This window comes from Miniopterus schreibersii, assembly GCF_964146895.1.
Source record: "Miniopterus schreibersii genome assembly, chromosome: 9".
Lineage (NCBI taxonomy): Eukaryota > Metazoa > Chordata > Mammalia > Chiroptera > Miniopteridae > Miniopterus > Miniopterus schreibersii.
In genome coordinates, this window is record NC_138118.1 from 67,829,091 (window position 1) to 67,846,708 (window position 17,618).

At 34.2% G+C, this 17,618-nt stretch overlaps 1 protein-coding gene across 1 annotated transcript in view; it reads right to left on the reverse strand.

Annotated features, from left to right (window-relative positions):
• Window positions 1–8,286: 8,286 nt before the first annotated feature.
• MEOX2 (mesenchyme homeobox 2) overlaps window positions 8,287–17,618 on the reverse strand; it is a 58,358-nt gene continuing 49,026 nt past the window's right edge. Inside the window, exon 3 of the mRNA XM_081147930.1 lies at window positions 8,287–9,695. Coding sequence (XP_081004056.1) covers window positions 9,471–9,695 — 225 coding nt within the window. The 3' untranslated portion in view covers window positions 8,287–9,470. The remainder of the gene's footprint in view (window positions 9,696–17,618) is intronic.

Here is a 17,618-nt window from a genome sequence, read left to right on the forward strand (position 1 = left end):
CATCATGCCCTATTTTCAGGAATTGGATTTACAGGCATTTTAGAAAAAGAGCTATGACCAACAGCAACAGGCGATTCGCTGGCTAATGAGTAGTAGTAATTGAAATCGAGGCCCCCGGTAAAAGCAGGGGTGGAAAGCAAACAGTTTTCCCAAACAAGGGGACACCTAGCATTGAAACCAGCTCAAGACATACGAATTTCTAGTGGAAAGACAGCGGTGTGGTACTGAAAAGTAAGAAAATACATTTTAAATAAAAATATGAATGAACCACGTGCCAGACGAAGTTATGGTTTTATAAAGTACTTTTTTATTGGTCTTGCACAACCACCACTGCGAAGCTATAGGCTTTAGTATCTTCATCTTTGTTCAAATTCCTCTCCCTTTCTTGTCATGTTTTTCCTGCTTATGAAAACAAATAATGTGTATTGTATTTCTCATTTCCTATTCAAGAGGAACAGTTGTCCCTCTGAGGGGATTTATAGTATGGAAACCTCCTACAAAAATACTGTTTCTAGGTTTAGAACTCAAAGCAATCATTTTATTAAATACTTAGGGGAAATAGGGAGCCATTCTCCCTGTGAACCTCCAATTTCAGTCTATGTTCCAGCATCAAGAATTTGCTAACAATCGACTTGTAATTGTCCACAGATTCTGGTTCCTTCAGTCTTACCAGATTTTCGGGGTCAGAGAATATATACAGCAATACTGAGTTTTGGAGAATTTATCTCATACACATCTTTTCACTGAGCTAGATTTCCAAGAACATGGTAGAGTGAAGTCTAGATGTAACCACAATGTCAAGGTCAGGGAATAGTTTAGGAATGAAAAGGCTTAAGGAAAGCCTATAAAATGCTATCATTCAGCTTTGACCCAGAGGATGAGAAATGTTAATGTTAACTACTTTCCAAGTCTTATTTGATAATTCTAACTCATCGTGGGGTGAGAAACAAGATAACTGAGCTGGCCAGAATGGATATAGGAATAACCCTGTTGCTTTAAGTCTCTTGGCTTTAGTAGATCCACTAGATTCATGATGCAGGAGGGCCTTTGAAATGTCCTGTTTGTGACCCTATGTGTCTTGGCTACAGTGGCTGAAATTTTAGCTGAGGCCAAGTGGTATGTCAGTTACAATAATTTGCTATGCTAATGACATTTCCTTTGAGATTAGATGAGTTAATAAGGGAAATTCTTCTACCTAATGTACTTGCTTAAAGAAGAGAGTATTTTTGGAGTGATCAAGACATAGGATTTGGGGTTCCATAGACTAAACTATAAGCCCCAGCTCTGCCATTTAGTGGCATTTGAGCTTAGGCAAAATGCTTCAACTAGCTGAGCTTCAATTATCTCCTGTGTAGCCTAGGCCAATGCTGCACTTTAATAGAGCTGCTGTAAGGCTTCAATGACATAATATAGTAACCATACTGCAAACAGCACAATAAGCAATAACAAAATTAGATTCTTACAGTGATAATGAAGACATTTTATTGTAGTAAACTTATCTATACTCATACTTTAAAATTTGTCTGAGAGGTTTTCTATCTCACTTTATATGAGTTAGCAGAGTGTCAAAGGAGTGCGTCACATGAATCTGTAGTAAAAGTGTGAAAGCCTAAAATACTTCTATTTAATTAGTATATTTAAAGAAGATAAAGTGGTTATTTTGCCCCACAGGGAGCTAAAGATCTCCACTGAAGACTATTTACTCTGATGATCTTATGGGTTCAATTTAATCACTATGATAAACGGATTTTGACTAATTTTGCAAAATTATTTTCTGTATTTTGGAATTGGTAAGTCATACTTTTAGCTCACTGTTCCTCTTTCATAAACTTCAGAAAAAATATAATTGGGAAGATATTTTAATGAGAATATATGTAACTTTGAGTTAGCCTATACCATTGATTTAAAGTAAAACTTATTCCATTGTTGATGGGGAAGTACTCTGAAAGTTTTACAGCTTTGCTATGCAAGCTGACCTTTGCAACACCCCAAAAATGGAATGCTTACATGCTACCTTTAAATTCCATTTTACAATACGGTATGCCATTCTTTTCCAATGTAACGCAGTGATTTCAGACAATGGTAAGCTTGACACCTGATTTCACTTTAACAACACCTGCCCAGAGCGTAATTAGTAGTTCATTTTTAAAAAAGGACTTCCATACTCTACAGATGGCATTCCTCATACCAGACAAGCAACGATGTATGTTTGGAAACCAGCCAAACTGTCTGCAAAAATGGTGAGAATTTCAAGACAAGCATCTGAGCAGCAGGAAAATTTTCCCTTTTCTTTTAAACCATAAATGAACATCTGTTAAAGCCTATTCTCCTTAACTTTTCTCTCTACTTATTCTTATATCTGAGCACAATTTCAAAGACGATAACCAAAATTTTGTTTTGTCTGTTACACCCATATATTGCCCATTAAAAAAAAATGTCCCAGAGCTATATTTTACAACTAATTTAGATTTATAGGTATTTCTTTGAATGGGCCTTGTGTCATTTCATTCAGGCATTAATTCAACAAATATTTATTGATTGTTACAACCTGTCCAGCTTAGAATCAGTGTTTATAATTGTGCAAATTATGCATTGAATGCCTCCGGGGGGTGTCGTTCACTTCACAATTAGCATGTAGCTTTACAATGATCACTGTGGTCACCAGGTGTGGGCATTGTAATACTTTGAGGCAGGAGAACCCTTTTATAATTCACACAAATTCAGGATATGGGCTGGTGGTGGGGCCTCCAGAGGTTGTTCAAGGTGCTAGAGACACAGCAATGAACACAATAAACAGAGTCTTTGCTCCTATGAAGCCTACACTTAATAGAGGAAGAAATCAGCAGATACTTAATTAACAGGTAAGAAGAAAAACATTACTACTTAAAGGGGTAGAAGGTGACAGGTGGTGCCATTTTATTTCAGAAGATGAGGGATTGCTTGTATGAGGAAGTGGAGACCTAAACGACATGAGGTAATAAGTAGAAGATATATTTGGTGGAAGAGCATTCTAAGTAGAGGGACTAGGGAATGTAAGGCCTGAATGAAAAGGGAGTGAACTCAGATATGATGAATTCTTCTAAAAGGAATTAAGTTGATGTCACTTTTATAAAATCTGTAATGTCATGAGCCAATTTGTCTTTTCCTATTGAACATACAAGAAGATTTTATTTTTTTATATATTTATTTTATTTTTTATTTACAGTTGATATTCAATATTATTTTATATTAGCTTCAGGGGTAGAGCACAGTGGTCAGATGTTTATATAACTTATGAAGTGATCCCTCTGATAATTCTAATACCTACCTGGCACCATGCATATAGTTATTAGAGTGTTATTGACTATATTCCCTATGCTGTACTTTACATCTCCAAGACTATTCTGTAACTACCAATTTGTACTTCTTAATCCCTTCACCTTGTACATCCAGTCCCCCAAAGCCCCTCCCATCTGGCAAGCATCAGCCTGTTCTCTGTATCTATGAGTCTGTTTATTTGTTCATTTATTTTGTTCTTTAGATTCCACATGTAAGTGAAATCATATGGTATTTGTCTTCTCTGTCTGACTTATTTCACTTAGTATAATACCCTCTAGTTCCATCCATGCTCTCAATGATGGTAAATTTTCATCCTTTTTCATAGCTGAATAATATTTCATTATATATATCTACATCTTCTTTATCCAGCTAACTATTGATGGGCACTTGAGTTAAGAAGTATTTTTTTAACCTTACCATTTTAGATAACACATACTCTATCTACTTTTTAAAGTTTTTAAAATACCAAAACATTCTCTTAGATCATATAGATGTGAGATCATAAAAAATTACTATATTCCAATGTTGGCAAATTAAAAGAAAATTGAGTTCTGACCTAAAGAAAGTCAAAGCCAAGCAAATAATTTACCCATGATTAGTAGTTCAGCTTTAAATATATACTGTGGGTTTAATATTTCATCAAACCAGGCAAATAATGATACATTTTCAAAATTAACATTTGTATTAAACATAATAAATGGCATAATATTTAATGTTTTCAACTAACAATACCACTTACACATATGGAAAAACACAATGTATGTTTAAATATTTCAAGGATAATGTAATTATTCCTAAACCTTGTGATTTCTCTTTCACTGAAAGTAAATACACCCTTTCATCAGTGAATTTAGGCACAAAAGGCAGAACTATCAAGTACAACCTAAACTTGATATTACTATATACTCAAATCATTGCATCATCCCTTCCATGAAGGGAATGTGATAATAATTTATATTTGCAAATTCATTATTTTTTGGAAATTGTTTCTGCAACCTGTCTTTAACAAAAGTAAACACGATTTTAATTGGTCTTTATTGAGCTGGCTGGATACATTGAGATGCAATAATTTTTTTTCTACAATTTTTCTTGGCCATGGTTTGAAGTTGAATTTGAATAAAATTTAGCTATTAAGAAAAATAAGACATAGAAGATAAAATGTTTACTCTCTTAAATGTACTCTCAATATATTTAATCATTTTAAATGTCAAGATCAGAGTATTGTGAAGATATAAAGATATGCTTAGATCAAGAAAACCCTCGTACGCTGCTGGTGGGAATGCAGACAGGTGTAGCCACTGTGGAAAACACTATGGAGGTTCCTCAAAAAATTAAAAATGGAGCTGCCTTTTGACCCAGTGATCTCATTTTTGGGAATATAGCCTAAGAATCCCAAAACACCAATCAGAAAGAATATATGTACCACTATGCTCCTAGCATTGTTACGTATAAGACCCAAGAGATCTGGAAGCAGTCCAAGTGCCCATCAGTAGATGACTGGATAAAAAGCTATGGTACATTTACACAATGGAATAATACTTGGCCGTAAAAAGGAAGGAACTCTTACCTTTTGCAACAGCATAGATGGACCTGGAGATTATTATACTAAGTGAAATAAGCCAGTCAGAGAAAGACAAATACCATACTATCTCACTTATTGTGGACTCTAATGAACAAAATAAACTGATGAACAAAATAGAACCAGAATCATCAATACATGTGGTACAGACTGACAGATGGCAGAGGAGAGGTGGGTGGGGCGGATAAAAGAATGTGAAGAGAACAGCCAAAGAACATACATGTGTAGCCCAGGGATACAGACACCAGTGCGGTGAAGACCAGAGGGCGGGAGGGCAGCATCTGGGTTGAGGTGGGCAAAGAGTGGGGTGCGATGGGGGACAGGAAGGGGCTAATGGGGGGGGTACATCTGTAAAACTTTCAACAATAAAGATACATTAAAAAAAGAAAAACAAGAGAAAGAAAAAAAGAAAAGCCATATTTAAATCCTGAAGTACATATTTTACAGGTTTCAGAGCTCCGTGTAACAATCTTTTGTTCTGGGGCCACTTACATTCCTTTGTCCACTACCTATAGCATTATTTTACAAGAGCCTAATGCAGCAATGTTGAGGTGCCGATGAGAGGGACTCTTCTTCAATATTCTGGTCGGTTTTAGGGAGGGATGTGAAAGCATGCAAACAAACAGGTGCTTTGTAACAGTACTTGCAGGTGAATCCTACAGATTCCTAATCTTCATAAGAATTGGAATGTTTAGAATATCACACTGAACGCTAAATTCTCAGTAGCTCTGAATTTATTTTTATTTATAGATTGCTTATTACTGAAAGAATACAATAAAAGCAGCTGATAAAAATGGAATTATTCCTCAAATAGTTCAAAAAACCCTATACCAATTGAGCATTTATTTGTGTTTGATAAACATCTCATTCTAATCTAAATACCACTCACCTCACATATTAGCTTAGTTATGTTAACACTGTTTTATTAGAAAATAGGTCACAGCATAAGTGACTTACTCTTTAAATCTATGTACTTAGAGACTCACTGGTCTAAGTATATTTAGAAATTAGGGAGAGAACAGTTTACAGTAAACCTTCCTCATTGCTAATTTAGGATATTCTTCCACCTTGTTACTGATTTCATTTTTGCCCTATTATTTCCTTTAAACTTCTCTGAGAAGGAAATTAGCATTTGCCACTGTTAGATATGCCAGTAATTTTTTTAAATGTTCCTGCAAACCAGTAGCATTAAAAACATAAAATATATATTTTCATAATTTACTTTGTTCTTCTATCTGCCCTTTAATCTAATTCCATTCTCCTAAGGAAAGCCCTTCTTGAATTTCGCAAATCATTCCCACATTTATTTTATATATTGTCACTCAAAAATGTATAAAAACTGTGGCTGGGATTATTTTAAGTGCATTTAGTTTGTTTTAAAAAAACAAAATGGCAAACTCAGGTCTTTCTTAGGTCTCTGAAGGGGAAAACAGGCTGACAACCCTAGGTAAATATGGGAAGTAAGAGGGAATCGGGGTCATGTTAACAATGAGTTAAAAAGATGTGGATCAGCTTTTGGAAAAACTTTGTAGTGTTCATCCCTTTAAATCCTGCTGGAAAAATTACTCTAACCAAGATTCCATACTATTTTCAGAGAAAGGTACTTTCATGCTATATAAATTTCCATAGAGCTACCAGGTCTGAGACAGAATTATATGAAAAGGGCATTATGTAAAAAGATATCATAACAAGCCAGGATCCCAGTGCAGAATAAAAACAGAGTTCCTTTAGACACTGTCATGTCTGCAGTAAGTGAAACCTGATAGTACATGAGAATACCTTACATTTCCTGGCAGGATTATAATTCTAGAAGGACGCTGAGGTATTACCCAGCAAGCAAGCCTGTGCACCACTTTTAAGAGGGAATACTTTAAATACTCCAAGAAGATGGCAAGCTCTTCTAATTAAATTTAATCTAGCCTGCCTGTCTACTTGTCAATTTTTCATAATTGAGCTAGGGTGTTCCAGCATCTTATGTGGTGGATAATTTTAATTCATTGTGAATAAAACGATGCCCCCTTTTGGTCAGCAAGCAGCCTGCCCTGCCTGGTGATCCTTCATGTTCTCTGGAGTCCTACTGCGTTACATCAGTTCAGAGCAGCTCACAATTCTCTAATAAAGGCAAGGCTCACAATGCAAGCACCTTACATTTCCTCAATGTCCAACCAATTCAGAATCACTTTTTCCTGCTTCATTTGTCACACTAAGTTGTAATTCTTCTATATCTTTGTATTTGGCTACAATCCTTAGCTCCCTCTTTAGTTGCTTCTAAGCAGTCCTTTCCTCTTATTTCTGGAAATTATTTTCCTGCCGAAATGAATTATCCTCCACTTTGTCCCTATTGAACTCAATTCAATTTATATTTTCCCACTTCTCCAATTTGTCAAGATGTTTTGAATTTAAATCCTACAATAAGAAAGTCCAGTCCACCCAAGTAGATGTCATCAGTACAAGGATACTTCGCATTCATTCAAGTGATTGATAGGAGAGTGTCTGCTTTATGCCTGGAAGATGTTAATATGAATAGTCTCCCCTCCAAAGCTAACTCAGAATTATTGCTAACTGCTGTGATAAAATCTATTTCACAAAGGGAAAATGTGATACAACCTATTTTTTATTTCAATTCTTTAACACTGTCTATATATCATGCTAGACTAAGTAAATTAAAATCCATTGAATCCATTTTTCTGCAGTACCATCACTCTAAAGCAAATGAAATCAATTACATGATAAGGTTTTTGGAAAATTTTATCCACTCTTTTTCTCTATTTCTATTTCTAATTAATTAGGGAGAGGAAGCTGCTGTGCATTTCCATACATTTCTGGTTCAAGTAAGGAACAAATGAAAAACAATGTTGTAAAGTTATAAGTAGGACTTACATATCCTAGGCATGTGCAATCATTCATGACACAAAATATGTCAATATAATCTTTGAGTTTTTTATTGGCGATGCCCATCAATACTGAGAATGCTCATTAGTTTATTTAGCTTATTTTCACATCAACAACCTTGGATATTTTGACTTAACAATTATTTGATTAATTCACATGTTATACATGTTTTAAAATTTATGACTATTTTATTTATCTCACAGGGAGTGATATTATCTTTTCTCCTACTTTTATCTTTGATTTAATAAAACACACAAAGAAATCCATTTGGCATATTCCTCAAATCAGGGAAATGGCTTCATATGTACCTATTACTAGATAGTCTTTGATTACCCGAGAGCTGATTTTTTTATAATAAAAATTCAGAAATATAAAAGTAGATGATCCATTAATTTATGATCATCTGGATTTACACAAGTGCAGATGAACTTGGGACTTATTAAGTATTTATATTAAAAGCTGTAAAAATTTAGGAAAACATAGCATGGAGACCAAACTTATTTACAAAGGATCATTTATTAAACTTTTTTTTTTTTTACAAAATACAAAGATTGTTGTTCTGCATGAATACATCATATATGAAAAAATAATGTGTTTTTACTGAATTTTATTTGAAGACATTCAGAATTTTGTCTACCAACTTGAGGAATCAGTTTTCTTTTGCAACTTGTCTAACACCATCACCAATGGGGGGGGACCTTTTTCTTGTAAATTAAATGATATTCATAACAGCTAACATTTTATAGAAATAAAATCAGACAATGTCTGTCATACAAAGCTCTTTCTGCAAGGTAACTGATTTGCCTATGATCCTAATTTTTTTTCAAGCTATAAGATAGGAAGAATTGAGCTAGGTAACTTTTATAATAATGTATTAGCAGCAGTTGATAGAAAATGCAACATAAGATTTGTTTTGTCTGTGGTACAAGAATATGTCCTATCAGACTCTAATGTATTTTTCTCTACTTGAACACAAGTAAGCATGTGCTGATTGTTTCTGGGATGACAAAATGTATAAAAAGACAAGAAGCTGGTCTGGTTGTCATCGTGATTCCCTATTTTCATCAGCTAATATGAATGCATTGCTAAACTTAGTGAAGACAGGAAAATGACTTAAGGGTAATATATACAGAGTTAAAATACATTTTTTTTTTATCCACTTAAGAGTGATTTCAGGCACTGCGGTTGTTCAGGATAAAATGTTTCATGGTTTATTCTCGATAGCAATTTAATTGTCAGTGCAAGCAAAAGCCAATACCTGCCCACTGTCATACACATCACCTCGCACATCTGGAATGTTCAAAGCAAGCTCATCTTCTGCATCTTCATTCTGGAGGGATGTTGAACGAAACTGTCTCCTACTTTGCTCTTGAGAGCAATTTAATTTCTCAGTGCAAGCAAAAGCAAACACATACCTGCTCACTGCCACACACCCGACCAACACATCTGGAATAGTCAAAGCCAAGTTCACCGTGTCCATCTTCACCGTGGAAGCATCCTTACTAAGTGGCACTTAGTGTTAAACCCTCTATAAATCATGAGAAACAGACTCGAGATGCCTGAATTTAATAATATTAAAAAATCACTGTCATAGTCATCTCTCTGTGTAAACGATGTCTGAGTAAGGCTTGCCATCACAACGCTGCTTTCCTGAGAATGGAGCTGGTCCTGTCTGCGTGTATCATAAGTGTGCGTGCTCGGAGCTGTGGTCACTGTCGTGGCTGTCTTCATTTGCTAGAGAGTCCCCTGTTGGCTGGAGGGTGGCTGCGCCTATCCCCGAAAGCTCGGAGGGCAGAAGTGTTCCTTTTTTCACATTGACCAGTTCCTTTTCGCGGGCTGCGGCTCCTTGCTGCCCCCCTTTTACTCTCTTCCACTTCATTCGCCTGTTCTGGAACCAGACTTTCACCTTCAACAAACGAGAGGGACAAACAGACAGACAGGCAGGCAATTAGGTGGGCGCTCTTGTTCTTCCCTTTTTGTCGTCAACGAAAAAATAGTCCCTCATTTCCCCCCAATACGATTATAAATGTTATCTAAGCATGTTCTAATTCTGCCTTTCCTGATTGCTAATGAAGGAAAGCATCTTTAGAATGCTCACGGCCTATTTGCCTTTCCGCTTCTCTGAAATGCCTCTGCACATTTGGTTTGCATTGAACTCTTTTTCATTCAAATTTATTCTTTATAGGCTTTTAAAATATGTTCCGAATGCTAATTTAATGCTTTGTGGTTATATGGCTGCTACTATATATTCTCTCAATTTATTGTGTCTTTTTTCATTCCTTCGAGTGTCCTTTGGTGATCAGAAACTGTTAAATTTAATATATTCACATTTATCACTTGTTTCTGCTGTGCCTCTCACTCTATGTCCTCACCAAGAACCGTCTTTCTGCTGAGGACATTAAGAAATTCTATGTCTTCTTCTAAGAGTTTTAAGGTTTGCATTTCAAATTGAAGTGTGCAATCATGAAGTATTGATTTTCATATGTACTGCAAAGAAAAGATCTAAATTTATTTTATTCCATAAAGATAAGAAGTTGTTCCAGGCCCATTTATTAAATAGTCCACCTTTTCCCCAGGGATCCCTGTTTTAGCTCGGCCCTAAATCAAGTTTCTGCATATGCACAGCTTTATTGATGCACCCAGTTTCCTTATTCCTGTGACAAAGCCACAGTCTTAATTATTCTAATTTCATAATAAGTCTGTCTAGATAGTGCTGTTTTATTCTACTCCAGGAATATTTTTAATATTCTCCGTTTTCATTTTAGAAACTATCTCAATTTCCGTAAATGCACGGTGCTAAAGAGAAAGGAAAAATATATAAATAAATTTTCAAAGATGTTTTGACTTTAGTGTTCACAATACTCCATCAAAACTGGTACAGTTTCCTCAGCTGCCTGCATCAAAAAAATATTTAAACTGAGACACTTCTCAACTCTGTACTTTCAGTGGTCTTTTAGGCCATAACTGAAATCTTGTATCATGTATTACCCATGCATATATTAACCCACTTGACAATAAAATAATAAAGAAATGTGAGAAGAACTGATGGATGCCTTAAAATACAGCAAAAGAAGACTGGTTAAAAGCTAACCAGTGGGTAGTGCATGTATTATTAATACTTAATAACCAAACATACCTACTTAGGGCTCTGCAACCATATTAATAGGTGCTGTTTATGCATTGTTCGTAATATAATTTTTCCAGATATCTTTAGCATTATTTTTATTTTATAGATGAGGAAGTTGAGACTCAAAGGTTAAGTGACTTGTCTAAGATTACACAGATGGGTAAATGTGGTGCCAACATTTAAACCTGGGGCTAGTTTGGCCCCAGATTGTTCTTTTTTTTTTCTTTTTAATTATTTTTGTTCCTGTTATATTTCAAACTCCTACTTTTTAAGCATTCAGGACAGAAAAGTAAAGCATATAAAATATGTGAACTCCATCCATATGATTACTATCATTCAGGTAATTCTCTTACTCGATATAATTAGGTTTGTAAATATGACACTATTTTCCTGTACTATAATTTGGGTAATTATAGTACTCTAATTACCTTTGCAAGCCTGACATTGCATGTCGCATTAGATCTTTTCCACATGAGCTGGGTTCCACTCCTGGCTTCACTTCTGAGTTTCTGCGTGAGTTTGAGAAAATTACACTTCTCTCTGCCTCAATTTTCATATTTGTAATATTGGAATAATGAGCCTTTCAAGATTCTCCATAGGGATATTTTCTCCATGGACAATCCCAGATGGAAGAAACACATTATCATCATTGTCACCAAGAGCTGAAACAGCCAGTCAAAATCATCTTGGCAGAAAATGAGAGGAATAGATTTCTTAAAATCTACTCTTATTTCCTTTTTCTGGGAAAAGGGGTTCAGTAATTCTATAATACCAGTATAAAACCTGTTCTGTGCAATTTTATATGAAAAAATGTAAGAGTATGGTATTAATTTTAGAAATAGTATAGGCTATTATGTGTTGTTTTCTATGTTATCATGTGAAATTTTGCCATTTCAATTTTTAAAACAGACTGATAAAAGACTTTGTAGTTTCAGTAGTAGCTATATATATGTACATACATATATATATATATATATATATCTACATGGATAAATGCATACTACAGATGTATAAATATATATGTAAAGCATTTGATAATTATATAGTAATTCTAATACCTTTATGTACTATTTTCTTTAGGAGTTAGATTACATATTTGATACTAGAACTCTATGAAATTAGTAATGAAACAAAAAGTAAACTACAGATACATAATGGGCACATCTTATGAAAATGGGAAGGAAGAGTGCAGGACTTCAAAGTCAGTGTATCCAAATTTATTTTCAAATATATTATAAAATATTGGGGTAAAATGAAATAAGGAGAGGGAGATTTGGGGGAAAGCATATGTTTTCCTACTAGCATCAGTATTATAAATGAATCTACAAAAGCAATTACAGAAATTGCAAGTCAATATTGCCAGTATAAAATAATAACAACACAGTTTTATAAATAAAAAACTAGAGTTTAATTTAGTATCATTTCATAACTAAGTTTAATTGGTTGGATTGTAAAAATAGCTTTTGTTTTGTTTATAAGATAGCAAAAGCATAATCATTAAAATGCCTAACACCTCATTTAAAAATATATGTTATTTACTTTTATTAAAATTTATGTGTTTCATATAATAATCTGCATTTATAAACTAAATAAAATTAATCTCATGTGTCCTTGGTGACATACATGAAGTCCCTATATGTTCATTCATTCATACACTTAATGTTACAGAATGCCTAGCAACAGGTACTGTGATCCATGAAAGATGGGATTGGAGTGAGGAATGTACAAATAAATAAGACAGTCCCCGCTCTGAAGGCATTCACAGTCCAAAAAAAAGAGAGAAGTAAATAACAGTCTACTGCCTGAATATGAAGCATTTGACGTAAAGATTAGCTTCATATTTTATGAAATATCCTTGAAATGCTCGCTGGTTTAGTTGGTGTCACTGCTCATCCCTCACTGAGAGATTCCCCCGAATGGTCCATGGATGGCTCAGAACTCTACCCCGAGGCTCAGCATCCCACATCTATGCTGCCACCCAGCTAACATGTCACATAATTTCTTTCCTCTGGGAATCTCACGCTCTTCTTGTTCCTGGCATCCTATGTGCCCTCTGAATTTTTTGTCCTAGTAACCTAGGGTATTACCCTAGGTTCCAGGAAATTCAATCATCAAATATTAAATTGCATACAATTAAAACAAATCTGTCCATGTTGGAGCATGTGGGTTTTTAAAAAATATTTTCTTTTTTTCAAGCTTGGATCCAAGGCAAGACTCCACATTAAGTATGTTTTGTAACATAGTAAAATTAACAACCCAGATAAAAAGAAATCCTTTATTTCCACAATCTGAGTAATGAAAAATAATATTGTTTATGAAATCAAAGCAATATGAACCAAACCTCACAGGCCCTTAATATCTCTGCATGCAGATAATATTTTTCAATAAAATCTTCTTATTAAAAAGTAACAAAAGTATATGATAGCCTGCTGAATTAGTAGTGAATATTTATAGTGTTCTCATACACCTTACTTATCAGGACATCTGCTTATTATAAAGAAGTCTCACTTTTTATCCCTTCATTGACAAACTATTTAATATTTACATTTCCTGGATGATCAAACTACTCTTTAAATAAATAGAAAAACATTTATTCACATCTTGACTCTATTTACTGAAGAAAGCAGCCAAGAGAATTTTGCTGTGATTAATTTGTTTGAATGATGCATTTCAGAATCTAGAAAGCATATTTCTGCCTTTAATAAAAATGCTGTAAATCAGAATCCTTGTTACCATTTGCTAAACATTCATTTTATCTCTATATATAATTTATTTACTCAGTCACGTAACATTTTGTGTACAGGTTCACAATACCTTTTAGGGCTCACAATATATCACAGGAGAACACAAAATGAAATATGTATCTATTGTCACACAATTTTCTAAGATGACCAGAGGCAAAATTTATTAATAGTAAGTTGAATCTATATAATTCCTTAACCAATATTTCTATTTCAATACCACAAATGCCTATCTTTTGAAGAAATAATCATAACAGCAAACATATGAACGAAGACTGAATACTTCAGTAACATATCTGGATGTCTCTAAGCATATGGAATGTGTAGATTTAATATCCCAACTGTTTCTATTTGTATCTGGGAACTTGAAATACCATAGACACTGTCTAACCAATATTTATTCAGATCTTTAACAGGTGAAAACATGCAAAGAGTAATTGTATAAATACCGTTTTCAGATTTAATCACATCTCCTGTGATTAAATTTGCTCATGGCAGCTGATCTGGTAAACCCAATGTAAATAGTCCCTAGAAAGACTTACCCAAGTAATACAGTGGCAAAGTCAGTAGATGAGCTGAAGGATTGGAACTGAGAATGTTCTAGAACACGAATTTTCAACTGGTGTGCCTTGGAACACTGGTGTGCCCCAAGAATTTTTAAAATATGCAATACCTGACTACTGTCAAATATAAAATGACAACTGCCAACACAATAGTCAACTGGTACGAATGAATCTAAATTATACCTATTTTTTTTTATCAGATTAGCAAAAACGTATTTTTTGGTGTGCCACAGAGTTTTAGTAATTAATGTATGTGTTCCATGAAACGAAAAAGGTTGAAAATTGCTGCTCTATAAGGTAGCAATAAAAAATGGGGAAAAGAAGATTTGTATCTGATTAAGAGAAGGAATCCTCCGCTGTTTCCTAGAAGCTGCTGGAGGGAGCTCCCAGGAGGCTCTGTTTTCAGCGCAGTCGGGCCTGAGGTTGGGAGGTGGCTGTGTGTGTGCGTCGGGGGGTGAACAAGATTGTGACGTATTTCATGACTAAAGATTGAACTTCTGTTTGGAGGACTGCCTCTCGCCTTTTCCCTCTATGTTAGCTCAGTGTTTATGACCAGGGCATCATTTTCCTACCTCTATAATTTTCAGTTTTGAAGTCTATTTTTTTTACTATTTAGAAAGCTCACTATTGTAGTCATAAAACTTTTCCTCTTTTACACATTTTAAACAAACTGAATACACATTAGCCATTGGCAGCCGTAGAAAATTAACAATTTGAAAAAATTACTATTTTCTGAGGCAGCAAATGATATTTATTATGGAGGATATAATAAAGGAATTCAAATGAACTCCTGTCCAATAACGTACCCAAAGTAACCCTCGTCATGAAGTGCAAAGTCCTTTGAGGGCTGAGTTCTTTCAATCTGACCTTTGAACAATGTCACAGTGGTAGTAAATGCTAGCAATTATACCTCCTTGTCATACCTGATGAAATTCAGCTCAGATGACCTTGTGTATTAATGTTAATTTACAATGAAACTTCACTTCTCTCAATTCTCTCTCTTTCACACAAGATAAAAATATATATAGTTTTTACTTTTAAAGTGTAATATTATTTACCTAAATATTACATGAATAAATGACTTCAGCAAATGAGTGGAAATATCAAAACAAAATTAGGCACTTTTCTCCTTTATTGTGTTAAAAATTCCTGAATAGCAGCTCTTGAATACATGGAATTCGGGTATTTTGAGCCACTATTTGTACTTGCCTGGTTCAAACTACTGAGATCAACTAGAATGATGGCCTTGGTTCTCAGCATCTTGCCTAATCTCTGGAATAACGTTTAAGAATAGTGACATACATGATCAGTACATACCAGCGATTTTCAACCTTTTTCATCTCATGGCACACATAAACTAATTACTAAGATTCTGCGACACACCAAAACATATACTCTGTTTTTTGCCTGTTCCAGACGACTTTAAGTTCAATATCAGAATATATGTGAAACTTCACTACACATTTATTAGATTTAGGGACTATCTCTTTAGATCCAAGATAACTGTAAGAACTTATAATGATAATTATTACTATTATATTGAATATAAAAATAGGTAATTATTTCAATAACTGAAAAAATTTCAAAAATTAAAAATACTATTCAGCATAAAAATGACAAGTAATAAAGAGATTTGAGAAAATTATGAATTTATACATTACAGGGATCATGAATTTATCCATAGAAGGTTGTAATGTAAATGACTAAATAAATAATAGAGATAAAAGACTGTTGATAAGAAATAAAAATGTTTAGCAAAGAAATATTTTAAAATTTTTTCTAAATTGAATACATCTCTGAGGTTTTTCATGAGGAGTCATGAGAATAGGGAGACCAATTGGTAGAAAGTCTTTTAAAGCCAAATTCTCTAGAAATTGTCTGTTTTCTTAGAACTGGGTTTCTTATTTTATAGATGTCATAGAACATATATATATACTGCTCTATAAACAGACTTTGGTAATAGATCATCTCCTTACCATTGAAAACGCCAACACAAAACTTGCACCAGTTCCTCAAAATATCCAGAAGCTTCTTAGTTTTAGAATTTTTTAATGATCTAAATTTTTAAAATCAATGTATATAATAATCATGTGGAAAAGGAGTAATCTTTCATAGCAGAAATTATTTTAACATTGTTACACTTTAAAGGATGATCCTGTGGTGCAATGCATGATGTTTCAGAATGTTACTGTTGATTTGTTGAATAAATATAAATTAATATTTGTTTCTTTATTGAGGAAATTGGAGAATAAAATGTGGCAAATTCTGAGATTAATGGAAAGAATTATTTTTACCCTTTCATTATATCAGTTTGGTTAATGTCTATGGCAAGACTCTTTAAAGCAAATTTCAATTAAGTTTCTAAAATAAGGATTATTTTCTCCGTGTGTGTGTGTGTGTGTGTGTGTATACATACATACACATTTGCATGTATACATACATACCTGTATACCTCTATCTCTATTCATCTAGCCCACAACATAAAAAATACCAAACAGATTATATATTCTGTCTGGTTCAATAAGGGTAGGACCCTATTTTCTGGAGATTTTTTGTCTATGTTATTTTACGCCTGGATATTTACATTTTTAAATGGTTAGAGATGAACTGCTTATTTACGCGGATAATATTTCTGAAAATTAATTAATTAGAGGATGATTTGTTGATCTGCTCTTTAAAGAACTTGCTTTATTGTCCATCTTCTGAAATTACTTTTCTTACAACACAGCGTTAGTTTTGTGGAACCTGAGGCAGTGCTTGTGGGGCTCAACGCGCACAGTCAATCTGCATTCTTTTAAAAAGCAGAGCTACTCAGGAAATCTGTCTTTTCATTTCAAACTAAGCTTCCATCCCTCATCCCACTCTCAATCCCTGCATACTGTGCTTCCCACATTTTCCAGTTGGAGTCAAATCATGTTTAGTCTTTCAAAATGGCAGTGACACCATGATTTAAGTAAAATAAATATCTTACTATTGCTCTAGGTGACTGTTAGATACTAATCCAAAAAAAAAAAAAGAAAAGAAAAAATCTTCTACAATCACTGGCTACACAGGTAGTCTTGAGACAATATGTCTCAAGTCATGGAGACATAATTTATTAGCTAAATAACTAAAAGCATTCATACAAATTTACAGAAATAAACCTGCAAAGGAGAGGGATTATGTAAAATGCTGAGCAAAGGACAAAACCGCTGTTTATTTGGCACACTAAAAATTCTCCTTCATAGTCATCCAAAAAATGGATGCCTATTTTGAAAATACTTGGCGCTGAGCCACTTAATGATTTATGAGTAACAAACAAAACACAATCCCTCTACTTCCCCTGATGGAATGCGATCCGACTAGGTGGGATTTTCCATTTCTCTTGGCAGCGGGGCCGGTTCAGCCCGTCCGCTCCG